The following is an 18,855-nucleotide window of genomic DNA, read 5'->3' on the forward strand; positions in this document are numbered from 1 at the left end:
ACGTAATTCAACGCGTCCGCTGTATTGGGTGACGAGAATATTGACAAGCTAATACAGCCTCTTCGCAGAACATTTGCATTTTGATTGACCTTACTGGAGGAAAATTCCAACGGTTGATTGTCAGTGTGGTTCGACATTGTTTGGATGAAGTTTGTTATGGACGTGTTAAGAAATAATGAGACGCGACAAAACTGCTTCCGTTTGCCTCAGCACATTACGCAAAGCTACCGAGCAAGACTGGGCTTCAACAGCGCGACACTACTCGACGACCAGCAGCGGGTAAGTTTTGGTTAACGGCGAGAGATTTTACTGCTTTTAGTAGTTATTTGCTTGTTGAAACGTTGTTTTACACCTAACCAACTCGGCATATCTTTTGCATTGCGACACGTACAGAACGCCAATGGGCTGTCGTTATTACGTCTAAAATTCAAAACATTGATAGCTTTCCTTTTAACAGAGCGGGTATTGAAGAAAACTATCCTGCTTGTAGTACTGCCAGCACTTTACAGCCAAATTTTCGAATTTTCGCTCCAAAGTTAAGCGGCTCTTACCTCACTCAGAGAACCTTGAATTGGTCTTCAGAACTTAAAAAAATTCTGCATGTATTCTGAAACCTTCTTGCAGGGTCCTCAGAAAATGGTTACACTTCCCCTGAAGTCTTCAGATCACCATGGCGGGCGCCCCGTTTGTTGTCGTTATTGTACAATATGGGACCGGCAAGAGGGCAGAAAAATTGCACATTAAAATTTCCAGCAAACCGAGTACCATAGGTGAATTGGAGACACTAAGCAGAACAATTAATATACTTCACCTGGTTACTTCAGAACGTTGTCATGCGATGATCAACCCTTTAGCACGCGGTTTGACAAATTTGCGACGTACCGATTTCGCAAACGCAACTTGGCATACAAATTTACGAACCATATTTGATGAGCTTGCCGCATGATATCCTTAAATGTTTATGCGCCACTGAACCCAACACAACAACCATAATTTTCATTCTTGCTGGGTTAGCTGGTACATAGGTGAAACAGGGATTTTCTTTAAGTATTTACAACTTCGGAGATAAATAGTTTAGAATATTGTTTCATCCTTTACAGAAATGGTCGAGAAAGATGTACAGAATATCTCCTTGGCGAGTGTCGTGTTTAGTAAAGGGCTGCTCGGACCTGGCGGCGTCCTGTGGGCATATTGCCTTCTTGTGCTACGGAGGCTCCTAATATGGCTCCTGACACAGGGTGTCGTGCCGCGACACGTGTGCATTGTGCCCGACGGCCATCGGCGCTACTCCAAGGCAATGAGTGTGGATTTGCAACGAGCCTACGCGATGGGAGGTGACATATACTCACAGGTGATACGAGTTCACTGATTACAGCCTTAAAGGGACATTGAGGACGACTACATACAAAATTTTGCCCTTAGTGAAATTCCGCTTTTTGTGCTTCTGTCGACGTTCGTTTGACAGAAGAAGACCTGTTTATTTACCAGAAATTTGCTGTTCAAAGGAAATAAGCTTTGCCGCCACTTAATTCAAACAAGTGGCGTTGATAATGACACATCGTGTACTGTGAACTCTGTGATCGCTCGCTAGCAGTGAATGGCTGTGCGGTCTGGGCTTAAATATTTCCGTACAGAACTACAGTTCGGGCCGCCGTGGTGATTCACTGGTTATGGCACTCGGCAGCTGACCCTAAAGACACGGGTTCGATCCCGGCCGCTGTGGTCGAATTTCGATGGAGGAGAAATTCCAGAGGCCCGTGTACTGTTCGATGTCAGTGCACGTTAAAGAACCCCAGGCGTCCCTCATAGCCTGAGTCGCTTTGGGACGTTAAACCCTCAATGAACAAAAACGAATACAGCTCGACCATATTTTTTTTTCAGCCCAACCGCTTTTCTGTATTCAGAGGCGCTGTGTAAGGAGAAGAGGAAAAGGACTTTAATGGAACACGAGAGGTCTGCCTGGTTGTCGACCTGGCACACAATTTAAGGGTCATAGAATGACGTCAGGACCCTGTAGACCAATGAGAAATTGTGCAGTGATGTCCTTAATGTCATACTTTGTGGTCATTGTCGGGTGCTTTAATTACCCGCACGATGTCATGTGGTCGTGACGTCAGAACCCTCTCGACCAATCTCGATTTTTTAAGCACGCCAAATACGACGGCGGGTTGACCGCTGAGTGGGACTTTAACGATATCGCGCTAAAACAGATGAACAGTGTATACCTATGGGGGAATGTTCTATTATTCAGCCCCATACATGAATGGAACACTACAGTTGTGGTGCGTCTTGCATGACCGCAACCACCGGGCGTTTAAATAATTAATGGTGCGTGAAATAAACGACAGCACAGCAAAAACTGCCAGCGTGTGATGCTAGGAAAAGGAAGAATTAGTCATACTTCGCCGCGTGCAACGCAGGTTCACGATTGGTGCGTCCGGGTCGGCGTGGAAGTATCCACGATCTTCGTTTTCAGCGCTAGGAACTTTTCCCGTAGCAGGCAAGAGGTGACAGCCATCTTGGACAAGGTCAATGACGCCTACGCTCAAGCCTTGGAGAACTTGTGAGTGCCTGGTCAGATGCCTCGTGGGTCTCAGTGTCAGCCAAATGTGCCAGCTAAGGAAAATGAAGCCCTCTTCCATGAACAGTTGTTAATATCTTCATTCCTCTAGGCACCGTGCCTGCTCTGCATGCTGAGCTTTGAATAGGAAAGGAAAAAAAAGAAGTATATCCTATAACTAGCGCATATAGTGCAAAAGGGTTGCGCAAATTTTACTGTGACAGCTGTTAAAAGCCCTCTTCCCTGGGTTTCGCGTCATTATAGTAGTAGTAGTAGCGACTGTTTAGACGCTGGTTAACGTGGTAGGAGGAGGTTGTTTAGAGGAATGCGTAATCTGGAGTGGTTGCTGTGGAAAAGAGAGCTTATGGCAAGAGTGGAGGAAGCGGCAACCGTAGGGTGCTTACTGCGAAAGAAGGAAGGCATGCATGGCTAAAGCGGAAGAATGCGCAACTGGAGAGTGGCTGCTAAGTAAACCAGCCTCCGGTTGGTAAACTTGAAAGAAGGAGGGCAACCACGCTGCGAGAACCACCCGTAGTGTGGCTGCGTGAAAAGATGGGGAGGGTATGGCAAGAGCATAAGGGTGCGTAACTGGAGGGTGGTTACGTTAGAAGGAAGAGGGCATGGCAACAGCAAGGAATGCGCAACTGGCGTGAGGGTACCGCAGGAACCATCCGAAGAGTGTTTACCGTGATAGCAGAAGGTAGAGTCTGCCTAGAGCGGAGGAAAAGATCATGGTTCCATTGGGCGGCGCCGTTCGGAAGGAGCGTTTCGCTGCTGCAAAACGCGCATTGCTTTCACTCGTCCTACTCGGTTTAACTACGTTAAAAAACCCTGTCATTTACGACATAAAAAACAGCATGATAAGGCAACATTAGAAAGCCAAAAGTAGAGTAAGAAGACAGGGCAACGTTTATGCAATTCTACTATCGCGCGTTTATAGAATTAGGCAAAAAATATCTGTCATTTGTTTGTAGAAAACTAAAAACTGTGCTTATAACTAAACCTACACGAATGTCGCTCTCAAATTCTTAACCTCAATATATTGCCGCGAATCACTGCACTGTTTGTTCATTCTTCAAATCTGCCGCCACCCCGCTTTATCGCTTTGTTTGCGACGCAAGACGCGACCAGATCTGTCTCGATTGATCGCATGCAGGCAGAGCTGATTCTACGTTGTTCCAGAATGTTATGGTAACTTTGCACGCTTTATCTAGAAAGTTCACTGTCAGCTTTAAATTGAGCACGGCCGACAGCGGCGGGCATTCTGTTTGACGACCGCCGAGCACGCTTGTTGCTACGCCGCCGCCGAGTGATTCAGTTCATTTTGGGCGCAAGTCAGCCCAAAATAAAAGGGGGGGGGGGGGGGGGGGTTGTATAGGCACCATTTTCGCAGCCTTTCTGCTCTCCGAAGTGCAGTCACCACTTCGTGACATGTGGTGGAGGTGCGAGGTGGCCTTCCATGTTCTGGACGCCCCCTTTAAGTCGTGACGCCAGCCCTCTGCGCTTCGAACCTGAGGGCGAGCCAGCAGCTCAGCGAGCCAGCCGACGTCTCCAGGGAGAGGAGCCTGAGTTCGGGACCCTGCCGGACCACGCCAGACAGCGAAAGGACGCCGCAACAAGCACCACTAGTTTGTCAAAGATGTCGACCCTGACCATACTGCAGCCGCCGCGGATGCCGCCAACTTTCAATAGATTCGTAGGCAAAGACTCCAAAGAATGGTTGGACCAATATGAGCGCGTGGCATCATTCAACAGATGGAATGATGCGGCGAAACTACGGCACTTCTTTTTCGCACTGGAGGGCGCAGCACGCACGTGGTATGAAAACCGCGAGTCTTCCCTAACGACATGGGAGTTATTCAAGAAGGGACTCTTGAAGGTATTCACCAGTGTCGTGAGGAAAGAAAGAGCTGAACGACTCCTCGAGTCCAGGATCCAGCTTCCGAATGAGCCCGTCCATGGTTACTTGGAAGAAATGAAGCGCCTCTTTCGCCGCGCCGACCCCGGGATGATCGAGGAAAAGAAAGTTCAGTTTTTGATGTGTGGTGTAAAGGAACATCTATTTGGCATCCTCGTCCGTCAGCCACCAAAAACAGTCGAAGAATTCATGCAAGCAGCCTGTACGATCGAGAAGACCCTCGACATCCGGGCACGGAAATACAACCGTTCTTCATCTGCTTGTGCAAACCATCCAGACACGACGTCCACCACTAGCGACAACTTGCGGGAAGTGATCCGCGAAATCGTTCGCGAAGAGCTACGCCGATTAGTCATCCTCCCCACAGCCGCAAGCAGCGACCCTCATGAATGTGGTACGGGAAAAAGTGCACTTGGCACACCGACGGCCACAAAACCCCAGGCCATGACCTACGCCGCTGCAGTACGCACTCTTTAGCCCCGACAACCCTTACGTCCTCTCCGACATGAACAACTTGTTCCGAACGCCGCCTCCCTGCCCGCGCCCGATTAGCCTTTGAGCGACGCTCAAGCCCCAGGAAATGCGACGCCTGGACGACTTCCGACAACCGGCCGTTGTGCTTCCATTGCGGCGAGGCCGGCCATATTCTTCGTCACTGCCCGCACCTACGTCTCGGTCTTCGAGGATTTGCCGTTGACGCCCCACGACCACACTTCGGCCAACAACCGCAGGGAATCGACGAGTACCTGCGTCGGTAGGAGTACACGCCGAACCGCCTTTCGCGCTCACCATCACCGTCAACCTCGCGCTTTGCGTCGCCACGCCGCAGCAACGGAGCCGCGGTACGAGGAAGGTCTCCCAGTCCCAGTAGGGGAAACTAAAGACAGCAAGCGAGAACTGTCCTCCTTTTGTGTACAGAATGATGTCCTCATGAAGAAGAACATCGCAGCGAACAAAACAGCCTACCTCCTTGTTGTACCTGCTTGTCTCCGCGAAGAAGTTCTACAGGCTTCACACGACGAGTCAACAGCTGGACATCTGGGGTTTACTCGCACCCTCCGCCGCATTCAAGACAAGTATTACTGGCCCCGACTGTCTGCCGATGTCACACATTATGTGAAAACCTGCCGAGATTGTCAGCGACGAAAGACCCCTCCCACCCGACCAGCAGGATTTCTGAACCCCGTTGAACCTCCCTCAAGGCCCTTTCAGCAGCTCGGCATGGACTTGCTTGGCCCTTTTCCAAAGTCAACGTCTGGAAATAAGTGGATCATCATAGCGACCGACTACTTGACCCGCTACGCCGAGAAAAAAGCCCTACTGAACGGAACAGCAGCAGAAATCGCCAAATTTTTCGTGCAGTGCATTCATCTGCGACAAGGCGCCCCCGATGTGCTCATCACGGACAGGGGAACAGCATTCACGGCGGAACTAACGCAAGCCATCCTGCGTTACAACCAAACCAGCCGCCGGAGGATAACTGCATACCATTCGCAGAGCAACGGACTGACCGGGCGTCTGAACAAAACCATCGCCGATATGCTCGCCATGTATCTAGATGCCGAACACAAGACCTGGGACGTCATTCTGCCTTACATCGTCCTCGCTTACAACACCGCAGTGCAGGAGACCCCCCAGATGACGCCTTTCAGGCTCGTCCGTGGCAGGGAGGCCACGACCACGCTAGACGCCATGCTGCCCAACGTTACCGAAGAAGAGAACGTCGACGTCGCCGCCTACCTTCAACGCGCAGAAGCAAGCTCGAAGGCTTGCTCGACTACGGATCAAAGACCAGCAGCAGACCGACACCAGACGCTACAACCTGCGAAGACGCAACGCGGAATACAAGCCAGGAGACCAAGTCTGGTTTTGGGCGCCCATTCACCGCCGTGAATGTAGTGAAAAGCTTTTGCGTCGCTATTTCGGCGCGTACAAGGTTCTTCGTCGGCTATGTGAACTGGATTATGAAGTCATGCCTGACGCAATGACTGCATCCCAGCGATGTCGCGTACGACCAGAACTTGTCCATGTCGTCCGCCTGAAGCCCTAATATGCGCTCTAGAGGACGCTGCACTTCCATACTGTGTTTATTTTCTCACGATCTGTTTTCTTTGATGCTAGTCGCATTATTTGTTTCAAGGAATCGGATCGATGCTTGATTGAGAGGGGAGTAATGCCGCGAATCATTGCACTGTTTGTTCATTCTTCAAATCTGCCGCCACACCACTTTATCGCTTTGTTTGCGGCGCAAGACGCGACCAGATCTATCTCGATTGATCGCATGCAGACAGAGCTGATTCTACGTTGTTACAGAATGTTATGGTAACTATGCACGCTTTATCTAGAAAGTTCGCTGTCAGCTTTAAATTGAGCACGGCCGACAGCGGCGGGCATTCTGTTCGACGACAGCCGAGCACGTTTGTTGCTACGCCGCCGCCGAGCGATTCATTCCACTGTGGGCGCAAGTCAGCCCAAATAAAGAGTTTTGATTAGACACCATTTTCGCAGCCTTTCTGCTCTCCGGAGTGCAGTCACCACTTCGCGACAATATGGTAAAACAAGAATAGCTCACCAGCTGCGAATAACTCGACGTCTACCGCTGAAGCTCGCGTTATACAGTGGTAACCGCCCTTCTCACTATCCGGTGGGCAGATTGCGATGACGCCACAAAGGCACGTGACCTAGGTGGTCCACCTGCCTGCTAGGTTGCTACTGGGCATCACCTGCCAGAGTCATGATCGTGATATTTCGCTCACAGCGCCGACGCCGACATCTCCGGATTCTCTGGGCAACGAGGTCTTTAGCACTATCGCGTTAATAACATAATGCGTTTATTTTAAAGCTTGTAAGTGAAGATTGACTGGAGATTAATGGCAGTAGCCTATCCAGACGCTGCAGGGAATCAAGCGTGTTTTACGCCTTGGAAAAACCCTTGAACGAAAACAGCGACATCACGACGTCCTCAATCAATGTCTTTAAGCCCCGAAATTCAACGGCTGATAATACGACACTTTGTTAAGCTTATTTTTCAAGCCATAAAATGCGAACTCCTGATACGTGGAGAAACTCTGCGTCAACTGAATAATACCGTTTGCTGCGTTCGCTTACAATGGCGGAGATAACATTCTAAACTGAAAAGAACCCACCTGACGGATGTAATAATTTGTTCGCGTTGATGGAAAGAGTTATCATCTCGTAGCCACGAGGACGGAGCAAGCGGAAAAGCGGTCCGTGCCATTGGAGACTTGGAACTCCTTCCGAAAGAGCTTTCCACAAGTATGGCACGAGCAACAGTAGCAACATTCGGCAACAGAAATGGGGGGTGAGTCATGTACATAAATCACTGTTGCACATTTATAGATAATTGGACTGAAAGTAAATTCTAATTAACACTGCTTTGTTGAATTTATCTATTCCTTACAAGGTGCACTTGCAATGATGCACTCGATCAAGCTGATCAAGCTTAACCGTTATTCTTCGCACCAAAAAGCACGTGATTGTAAAAAGGATGCATGCTCAAAAGCCTACGCTTCTGCCCATTTTTTCCTGCTCTCTGTTTAGACAATTATCACAAATTTATCGTCATTGCATTATTCCAGCAACGGTTTACCGTGCTGTTTAGTATCTTGAAAGTCACATTCAAACTTGCTATACGGCGCCCAAATACGCCTGCTACTACTGTGCGTGTGCTTTGACGGTTATACTGAGTTATCCTTTAATCTTGTACTGTTCCAAGAAAGTGCTATCATGTACATGCTCGAGAACAAGTTGATACTGCTTGACACTGCTTGCTCATGTGCCAGACGGAGATTCTTCGAAGTCATCAAGTGCTTCGTGCGCTTTTAGGCGTCCGTCATTGAGCATTAGCATTTATGTAGTGCGCATCTTTTCTGGAATTCCGCGAATAATGCGCCACAAAACTCTCAGCAATCTCAAACAGCTTGTGTCTGCGTTTACAGAAATCAACCATGACAGCTGCTCGTACAAGCAAGCAGGCAAAAAAACTATCCAGGTGCATCGAAATCTGAGTAAGCAACACGTGATGCAGTCAGGAAACAACTTGTCACGCAAAAAAAAATACGAACCTGCGTTTTCTTTTGCACAAGCCGACGGCCATTAAAACATGCAAAGCTCAAGTTCAGCTTTCGTGAACATCGCTTTTCAGTTTGGAGCAACTGTGGAACATTGCAATAGAACGCTCTGAAAATACTGACGGGAACAGTCTAATCATCTTCCGATACGTAGCACAAGTCTATCCTCTGCTCGCACTGGACTGTTGACACTGCCATTAAAAACCAACGGGGTGAGTTTATGACAATAAATAGCTGATAACTACAAGCGTGCCAAGGAGGGTTCTGCAGTATAGTGATTGTTATGGTGCGGCCTAACGGCGTGCAAAAAAAAAAACTGCGTTCAAAGCAACTTCCCGTAGAAGAACACGCTGGTTCAGAATTTCCGTGTCTGTTTTAAACAACACTATGAAAGCGCGAACAGCGAAATTCAGGCGCTGCCTACAGCTCTCTACATACCGGGTGTTTCAGCGAACACTTCAAGAGATCCTGAAAATATCGGGTTCCGTATATCAAAAAAATAGGTGTAGGATCACACACTCTGCCCCGGCGGACACAATATGCTGTAAAACCCCTGTAAATATCAAGGAAATTAACAAAAACCCACTATTACCTTTTTTAATTATCGCGGCTGGGTGGTTACTCTCAATTGGGAGTTTGATGCCGTGAACAATACGATGTCATATCAGTTTTTGAAACGAAGAAAAAAGGTATTTCTGGAGCCCTGCAGCGCGAAAAAATCCGGCGCTTTTTCCCGCACGCGAGCGAAACCCGGCGCACGAGGAGCGCCGAAAGTATGGCGTAGGCGGAGCGTCCGCTGATGACATGTCCCAATGAATGCAGCTTCCAATTCGAAACGCGTGCGCTGACTTCCCTCGCTAGAGAACCTTGGCGCTCAGCTTGGCCCGCAGCCGGCGTTATCGACTGATTCGTCGCTCGGAGTAAGGAAAATTAGTCATCGTCTGTCAGGCAGCTGTCGCTTTTAGGAACACTGATAAGCACACCCGGCGCTCTGCCTGACTGGTTAACTCCGGAAAGTTGTTTTTTAATCTTTCTTTATTTTCGCGAGTAGCTTCATGAAAGGGATAATCGTACTCTTCTCTGGCAGCGTGCAGATTACTGCTTAACGTTGTATAGTGCTGGTATATCGACATGCATTGAATTATTTCTGTCAAGCGTCATTTCTTTTATGCCGTATCGGCTTGACTGCTACCATAAATGAGAATTACTTCGTAGATAAAAGGATTCGAACTGAAAACATTGCAATTATAGCACTAAGGTGCTCGGTACCGGCTGGCTCAATACGGTTGCCGTGTGCTGGATCAGACTCGTCCCGCGCTGTAAGGATTGCTAGTACTTAATAAAAACCTTGTCCGCAGATGTTTAGAAATTGCTAGTTGTATAACGAATAAGAATGAATGAAATTCGTACCTTTTATGTATTTAGTTGGTTGCAGCCCCACTTGGACACTCCAGGAAAGAACTAGTATATGGGATGAAAAGAAGCCGTTTTCACATCACGTGTTTTCACAGCAGAAATTACCATCTCTCGGGGAATCTTTCCAGTTTATATCTTGATACGCTCCTTCGGGTCTTCGAGGTTCACTGGCTCTGTATTGTTCTTCGTTCTTAACGTATCCCCAGAGGAAGGTATCCAGTGGGGACAGATCGGGCGATCTTGGAGGCCACGCTGCTGCCCCCACCACCACCACTCCCACCCAATCCATTGGTTGGGAAAGGTGCTCTCCAGTCTCCAGGAATTGCACCGCGGAACGAACACATTGTGGTGGGGCTCCGTCATGCTGAAATTACTTTTTTTTTCAACCCGGCAAGTGGTAGCTCCGAGACAAATTAGAGGCGGCGCCTTTTAGGACGCAGTCTATGTACTTTTTCCCAGTGAGGTTTCCATCGATGAAGTAAGGACCGACAATACGGCCGTCATAAATGCCACACCAAACATTTGCTGACCATCTTACTTGGTGCTTGTGCTGGCGTAGCCAATGTGGGTTCCTCTCGCACCAATAATGCGCATTGTGCAAGTTGACATCGGAGTCCGTGCAAAATTGGGCCTCGTCTGTCCAAAGCACTTTGTGCAGGAATTCCGGGTCTTCATCACATTTAATTAGGCACTAATTGCAAAATTCGAGTCGTTTCTGAAAGTCATTCATTGTCAGTTCCTGGTGAAGACACACATGATAAGGGTGGTAGCTGTCTTGATAGTGACCTCCAAACTGATGCCAGGTTAGTTCCGTGCGCGTTGGCGATTTCCATGACACTTGCTTCTGACGTGACAGAAACGTACGCGAGGACATCAATGACAAAATCGTCGGTTGCGCTCTCTGATCTCTTCCTTTTGTGAACATGAACTGATCCAGGAGACTTAAATAGAATAAATATCGATACGAACGTGGGGCGATCGAGTCGGCACACGACGATCAAGATACTGGGCGATATACAGTCCGGATGCCAGCTCCGCGTCCATTTGCGCGCTGACATAAGCGACCACAATGTCCACCTTCTCGGCAGTGGAGTTTTGAAGTTGCGCTGGCGCGGCAATTCCCACAATTCACACAATGTGGCGTGACGTTTCAATCCTAAGCGGCTCTTCACATATTCAAGTGATTTGAAACACTGTCACTGCAATGGCCTTGTCACATGCGCACCTCCAAGACAAGTACCTGAAACGCAAACGACTGCGCTCTACTGGGGAACTGAAGCGAACACACGCTAACAGAACCGAAGCACCAACTGCCCGATAGCACAGAGCCACTGCCGCGCAAGCTGTCCTTGCCACGCTGACAGATCTTTTCTTTTTCGGACGTGGTACCTGATGCGCAGCGATTATAAGAAAACAGAAGATAAGCATAGTGAGTAAACGAATCTATGATGACGCACAGAAACGAGCCCGTCGGGCAGCCAAACCAGAAGTGGCGCGCACGCGCACACACAAAACGCCTGCAGATGCGCCCACCAGGGCTCTGAGAATCGGCGCTCCCGTAAGTAACGATGACTACAATTTTCCTTACTCCGAGCGACGAAGCAGTCGATAACGCCGGCCGTGGTCTAAGCTGAGCGCCGAGGTTCTCCAGCGAGGAAAGATAGCGCACGCGTTTCGAATTGGGCGCTGCATCCATTGCGACACGTCATCAGCGGACGCTTCGCTTACGCCTTACTTCAGGCTCTCCTCGAGCGCTCAGTTACGGTCGCGTGCGGGAAAAAGCGCCGGATTTTTTCGCGCTGCAGGGCTCTAGAAATATTTTTTTTTTCCTCGTTTCAAGAACTGATATGGCACCGTATTGTTCGCGGCATGAAACGCCCAGTTGAGACTAACCACCCAGCTATGATAATTAAAAAAGTAATAGTCGGTTTTTGTTGATTACCTGGATATTTAGAGAGGTTTTGCAGCATATTGTGTCCGCCGGTGCAGAGTGTGTGATACATCTATTTTTTTGCTATACTGAATACAATATTTCCAGGAATTTTTTTAAGTGTTCGCTGAAACAACCGGTATACCTATGTGCAGTTTATTTCTTAGTTTATTTTAGCTTTTACCAACAGGCTGAGGTGATTCTAATCTAATCTGCAAATAAGATGCATAAAAATTTTGGTGCAGGAAGCTCTAGAAAAGGAACTGTAGCATTGTTTGACCTCACTGGCTATACACTCTTTGTGGCGCAACATGTTCACTGCCCAGAAGAGTAAATATCTCGTGTTGTAGATGTTACGTTTCGCTCACTTACTGTGTTAAAAAGCAAAGATTCTACGATAACACAACTTCTGGGAAAGTGAAAATCAACCCTCACCCCCACCCCTTTACAATCGCTCCACACTGAAAAAAAAGGAAACTTATCTTTATTATTTGCTCGCACAGTACACGTAGGTTTCTGAAAGGATTTACACAAAGGCAGACTTCCATGAAAGCACAAAAATCTGCTTCGTGGAAGTACTCATAGAGCTATTACTTCACCGTCAAAGGCGTGAACTCCAACGTCACAGGCCAACACTCAGCGCTATTAATGAAAATGTGGTCCGACATTACATGGGTCGCGTCATGTGTACGCAACGCCTCGTCGATTTCGGTGACTAGCAGATCAGCTTCAGCCAAGCAAACCCTCGCCAAGCATCTCGCACGATGGCGTCAGCCACCGCTCCACATTTGTGGCGCCACATCGCGTTGAGAAAACAAAACGAAAAGTCCAAGGCGGTCCCACTTAAAATTCAGCTGCGTGGCTACCAGTGAAATAGAGGAGGCGTTGGTTGTGCATACTTGCGTGGACGCATGACTGCGAGTTCGCCTGTATGTGCGTGCGCCGTGCAAATGCCTGATTGCATGAAATTATTCTTGTCTGAAAATTCGTCATGCTCGTATCACGTTCGCTGCTTTCAATGATGCCTGCATACGTCAGTTCAAGACTGGATGTTGCCTGCGCTGCCTACACCACCAAGCGCCAGACGGCAGCCATGGCGCTACAGCTAGCCAAGGCCGTCCGTGAAGGTGTGCTGTGCACAGAGTGAGTAAAACGGGCTGCATGCTAGCGTAGCAACGTTAGCAATCGTAAACGCTTGCGCAGCGCATTCTAATTAAATAAAAATAATGTGAATCTGAACGTATGCCTGAAGTTGTGCGACTGCCCAGTCAAAACACACTACAGGATTCTAAGAAAGAAAATTTCTGTAGTCTGTAGTCTTGTCGTATTTTGGGCATGTCTTGTGTAGTCTGTCTTGTCTTGAGTAGTCTGTCTTGTCTTTTATAGTCTGTCTGTCTTCTGTAGTCTGTCCTGAAACCTTTCCGATTACATATTTGCCACAACGTGGCGCAGCATTTGCATTCGGAGGCGTAAAGATCTTTAGGGCAAATGACACAAAAGTGTCCCCCTTGTCTAGTTAGCATTTACGACGAATTTCGTCATTTACGACAAACATTTATCTAATGCTGCCGCAAGGTGCATAGCAAGATCGTTCTCTCCGCGGTCTGCGTGGAGACAGCCATTTGAGCTCCCGCAAAATATTTGTTCTAGCGACAAAGTCAAACGAGAATTAAAAGTTGCAGAAATTGCTCCACGGACTACGGCAATGTCTCATTTTGACGTGTGTAAATATAAAATAACGATCTAGCTTGAAAACAATTTCTAGAATCTTTTTGAGCTGGGCTGGCCGCAATTCCACGGACAAATATTCCAGTGACAAGTCCCAGTACTACACGACGCTTGGATGCTTGGTGTGATGGTCAGCTTGTTGCAGGGATATCAACTCCGAACTTCTGGCTGACTACACCGCACTTATGGACTGCCCCGAAGCAGACATGCTCGTGCGCACAGCTGGGGACCAGCGGTTCAGCGATTTCCTGGTGTTCCAGTGCAACTATGCCTACTTTCACCTAGAGACAAGGAAGTGGCCAGAGCTTCGGTTCTTTCACTGGGCCATTGCCATGCTACAATTTCAGCTGCAGTGGCCAGCGATACAGGTGACTCGCTTTGGCCGCGCTAAACATGTCTGCAGGGGCCACAGCTATGGCCCAATGTTTATGGGAAACCCGCCAAGTCGGTGATACTCCCTTATTTCAACCGCTACACAACCGACACTGCTCATACGGTACGCTATGCCCTGATAACTATCATGCTTCGTTCACAAGCTCTACGAGCATGCCCAGGTTAAGAGCGACCAGGAATAAAATTTTTAAAAAGTGCTTACAACAGGCAACATACCCATACAAGTGTAGAAGAGTCACCTTTGATTGCTCACTGAGCACTGGGGTAAGAAAAGACCTAGTCCTGAGGGAAGAGGGTGAAAGTAGCTGCCGACAATAAATTAGTTCTGAAAAAGCAGTTACGTGCAAGTTGGTTCATTTTTTGAAAGGCTAGGAAGATTTCCCCAAACCAGACAACGCAAAGTCGGGGCAAGAGGCGAGTGCACGCGACCAGCTTGTACCGTGTTCTTACTGTGCGCCTTCTAGTTGGCACAAATCTTGATAGCTTTTTAAAGAACCAACTAGTGGTGAATCGTTAAGCAGGTTCTATTTAACTTTTCGCTCATGTTTTCAGCTTATGCGGTTAAAAGCATTCTCTGAGTCAGCGAACCTATTCTGTATCATCATCAGCAAAAAGGCGCTATAATAGTGCCACAGTCATCTTCAGTCAGACTCATATTCTGTGTCTTTTTAATGCATGCCGAACTTCTGTGATTGCCATAGCAAGAATTAGCTTACACGCCAGAGTTATCCAGGGTAAAAGTTCTGAAATTTATGGCTTAAAGAAAGAGTGATAGCATAACTCAACAGCCATGAACGTAGCCACAGGTTGTCACTCCAGAAAGCGGAAGAAAAGGGTGCATGAATAATATACCGGATGTTTTTTACCTGAACAGACTTTTGCTTTAAAAGCCGTTAAAGATATGACAATGTCGTTTGTGCAGGAGGCATGAATGGCATGGAGGATATTGTGCCACAATCTCTGTGTCTCACTTTTAGGGACGCGGAAATTCTAGCGCGTGGTTCCTCCACGCGCGAAAATTTCCACGTCCCCAAAAGGAAGTTACAAAGATTGCATGATAAATGGACGTGATTCGCAGCGTAAGTCAAGCATGTAAGCTGGTGTATATGTGTATTGTAGCACTGCATGACTCTCATATGGCCTAAAAACATTTATCTTGCCTGCGGCACTAATAGACATAACGTTTGCAATCAGACGAAGCGCAAATTATTGATCCGCTACCAACGTTTCGAAATGCTGAATATTTTTAAACTATAATAATAACGGGAACCTTACGCATACAAAAATTTCGAACCTGAAAATTTTGTTCTTTTTTTGTGTGTGTGAGAACTATATTGTCACAAATGGATTGCAGAATCGAAAGGCTAGGCACAAAATATCACAAATTGGTTGCAGAATCGAAAGGCTAGGCACAAAATATCACAAATGGGTTGCAGAATCGAAAGGCTAGGCACAAAATATCACAAATGGGTTGCAGAATCGAAAGGCTAGGCACAAAATATCACAAATTGGTTGCAGAATCGAAAGGCTAGGCACAAAATATCACAAATGGGTTGCAGAATCGAAAGGCTAGGCACAAAATATCACAAATGGGTTGTAGAATCGAAAGGCTAGGCACACGCCGCAAGGAATCAAGCAGTGTCCCAGCTGCAAAAAGCACGCTCGACTCACTTCTTTGTCCTCAAGGTGCCGCCCGGGGACACCTGGCGGCGATATGGAAAAGGGAGAGAGCATCCATTGTTTATTTAAAGCGACGTTCTCCACCTTGATGTATTCGATTTTGAACCTGTGCTTAATAATGTGTCCCCGGAAAACCAGATGTGTCTCTAGAAGGAACCACCCAGTTGTTCACTTTTGGTCATCGTAGTATGACTACAACAATTTTCTATGTATTGATGAAGTACCGGAGGAAATAATCAGTGCAGGAGGGGCGAACTTTAGTGTGAGTGGTTCTAATATTTGTATAACGTGCCACTCAGTGTTTTACACATTCGTGTTTGTTAATTCTGCAGGCTGTCAAGAGAAAGCACAGCCAAGTCATTGGTACAAAAAGCTCCATAGACGTCGAACAAGTACTACGTCGGAGTACATTTCTGAGGCGTGCCCAAGCTGCAAGAATGCTCTATCTGGAAGGGCTTGCCTGCAGTCACCCAGCTACGCAGTGACACTAACATACCGTACTGAATAAAAGACGCACACTCATTTTTAGTTGTCTACAAATACCCATTCTTACACCAGCAGTCCTCACTATACGCCGTTCCGGGCGGGTGACGCCACCGCCAATAAACCCCTCCTCAGCCGGCGTGTTTCGCAGCAGCCGCCGCCGATAGATCGTGCCACATTTCTTAGCTCTCGCCATACTGTCTATCCTCCTTCCACAGTGACCGGAAAACGGGTGGTCCCTGTGGCAGTCCGGGTACGCATTCTCCCCTCCCTCATACCCTCCTTCTTCCACGATAATCGTCATCCGCCTCTATCCACAGTAACCGCCCCCGGTTAAGCGTACGTTCCTCCGCTATTGCTCTAACCATCCTCCTTCCCCGGGGTTACAACCCTCCGGTTACGCCGTCTGCAACTCGACCTACGAGGTGAAACCCAGGGAAATGGCATTGAACAGCTGTCGTTGTAAAACGCTCGGCTCGGTCTTCCCGACTCACCAATCGTACCATTTCACACGCCAAAGAGTAATGTTGATATGGCCTATAGCTTAGATTGCGAGGCGAACTACACACGTTTTCATTTAAAAAAAAACTATTAGGTGATCCTTGGTGGATAGTTTGAATGCGTTGCCAGGCAAACGCTCGTTGTATCCGAGGTTGACACACTACACTTCGTTATATCCGAGGCCAACACACAAGTTCATTGCAACAGAGCTCCAGAGACGAAAGTTCGTTATATCCGAAATGGCATATGCATAGGTTCGTTATATACGACGTAACACGTGAAAGTTCGTTATACTCGAAGTTAACACATGAACATTCGTTGTATCCGAGGCGGCGTACTTAGGTTCGGTATATCCGAGGAGACATTCTAAGGTTCGTTAATCCGAAGCAGCATCTAAGTTCGTATAGGTAAAATATTAAATTCGTTCGCCGCCCGGTGGGAAGGTGGGCTACCTGTCACTCGCTACTACACTGACACCTAGCTCTAATGCTAACGCACTGATGAATGACAACACAAGTGCCAATTAAGCTCCCTCCATGCATGATGCGCTTTCCTGGGGGTTCCGCAGCATCGCCAGCACAATTCCACAAAATCCCCTGGGGTCTTCCTGCAGAATATAAAGTATTTCGCACAGGTTAGCTCGTTAAAACATGGCGTATCCTGTTTGTAAAATTCCCATTTGGTGCCGAACAAGGTAAGAGAGATAAAAAAATCTGATAAACCAGGCTATGGCTCAGTTAAAAGATATGGTGAAAGCCATCGCTGGTCGCAAGTCTTACCCTGAAGCGGAGCCTACTTACCGCCAACGCTTCCTGATGAGGATGATGATGGATTTTTATGACGCAGGGGCATCTATGGCCAAAGAGCGCCATGGCACAAGGTATGTTCACCTTCTCAATGTGGGGTAAAAGACCCATTTCCCAAGCATTTCACCGTAAACAAGCCGAGCACCAGACCAGGGGAAAGCTTGTACCCATTGTATCACCGGAGGGTATTCGGCGGCACTGGGGATCGAATCCCGCACCTCCCGCATGCGAGGCGGCCGACGCTTCCTACACTCGCACTGCTGCACGACCTTCCTATCATGAACGTCGTCAGAGATGGCAATTCAAAGCCCGCCCACTGCGGTAAAGAAGCCATGGTCTGGGTGTGAAGCGTCCCCTCCTAACGCACCTAGCGTCAGCGAGTCGGGGCAACTTCGGGGAAATTTCCGGGTACCTTCGGGGCCCGGAAGGTTCCTCCTCCAGAGCGCCCTGTGGTGGGTCCACCTGCGGGCACTTGCCAAATTCTATGGACCTCAGTTACGCGAAGGCCCGGAATTAGAAGAGGCGGTGTGCACTGACACAACATCGTTACTCAATGCCTTCACACGCCGACATCGCATCCTCGAAAGCCCTGGAAATGGACAGTCGGCAAGAATTTTCCTGGAAAGACCCCGCATTAGCTTTCGTTAAGCGTGACAGTGCCAGTCCTCCAGTGCATTGTAGGTGATCTGGCGGCCTGTCGCTGACCCACTGTAGCATGCCATTAACATTAAATTTATGTTAACTTTGTCGCCCATCAAACATTTCTCGTTTCGCATCGCAAACCGCAGCGAATTGGAGTTCACTGTCGCCCATCCTTTCTTCCCTGTGCACTCTCGACATTTATTTATTTGTTTGTTTATTGATTTATTTCTTTATTGTAAGGCACCCACTAACATCCATAGCCCTTTTGAGGTGGTGGATCCAGGGTGGCGGTGTACAGGCGAGCAGCCCTCACTGGATTGTGCGGTAGGGAGGAGGCTGGTGGGTACACAAGGCTTCTGGAGGGTGTAGTTGGAGGGTGGAGGGTGGAGGCTTCACGTCGCCAGACGTCAGATTTCGGTAGCGGGTGGGGGGGGGGGGGGACGCATGACACTACTATCGAAGTACAATTTCTCCTTTGTGGTTGGGGCAGAGGGACCGGGGAGCTCCAGAGAATTGCATTTCAAAATTTTACCCACCACTCAATTCAAGCCAGTGACGTCTACATCGGGCCTCTGGGATACGCGCCCAATAAACTTCGTTGACGCAATCTGTTTAGTTTGAAAATCTTCCGGTGATGGAGACACCTGTACTGCGTTTTTTTTAATCTTTTCTGGCATATAAAAGCTTCGTTTTCCGTGAAAGTTGCT

At 48.1% G+C, this 18,855-nt stretch overlaps 1 protein-coding gene across 1 annotated transcript; it reads left to right on the forward strand.

Annotated features, from left to right (window-relative positions):
* Positions 1–210: 210 nt before the first annotated feature.
* Positions 211–16,228, forward strand: LOC144110625 (dehydrodolichyl diphosphate synthase complex subunit Dhdds-like). Its single transcript, XM_077643657.1, has 7 exons — positions 211–279; positions 1,101–1,351; positions 2,421–2,563; positions 7,678–7,800; positions 12,954–13,058; positions 13,789–14,011; positions 16,049–16,228. Exons 2-7 carry the CDS (start codon positions 1,103–1,105, stop codon positions 16,199–16,201), a joined length of 996 nt encoding a protein of 331 aa, XP_077499783.1. The 5' UTR covers positions 211–279; positions 1,101–1,102; the 3' UTR covers positions 16,202–16,228.
* The last annotated feature ends 2,627 nt before the right edge of the window (positions 16,229–18,855 follow it).

This window comes from Amblyomma americanum, chromosome 11 (genome assembly GCF_052857255.1).
Source record: "Amblyomma americanum isolate KBUSLIRL-KWMA chromosome 11, ASM5285725v1, whole genome shotgun sequence".
Taxonomy (NCBI): domain Eukaryota; kingdom Metazoa; phylum Arthropoda; class Arachnida; order Ixodida; family Ixodidae; genus Amblyomma; species Amblyomma americanum.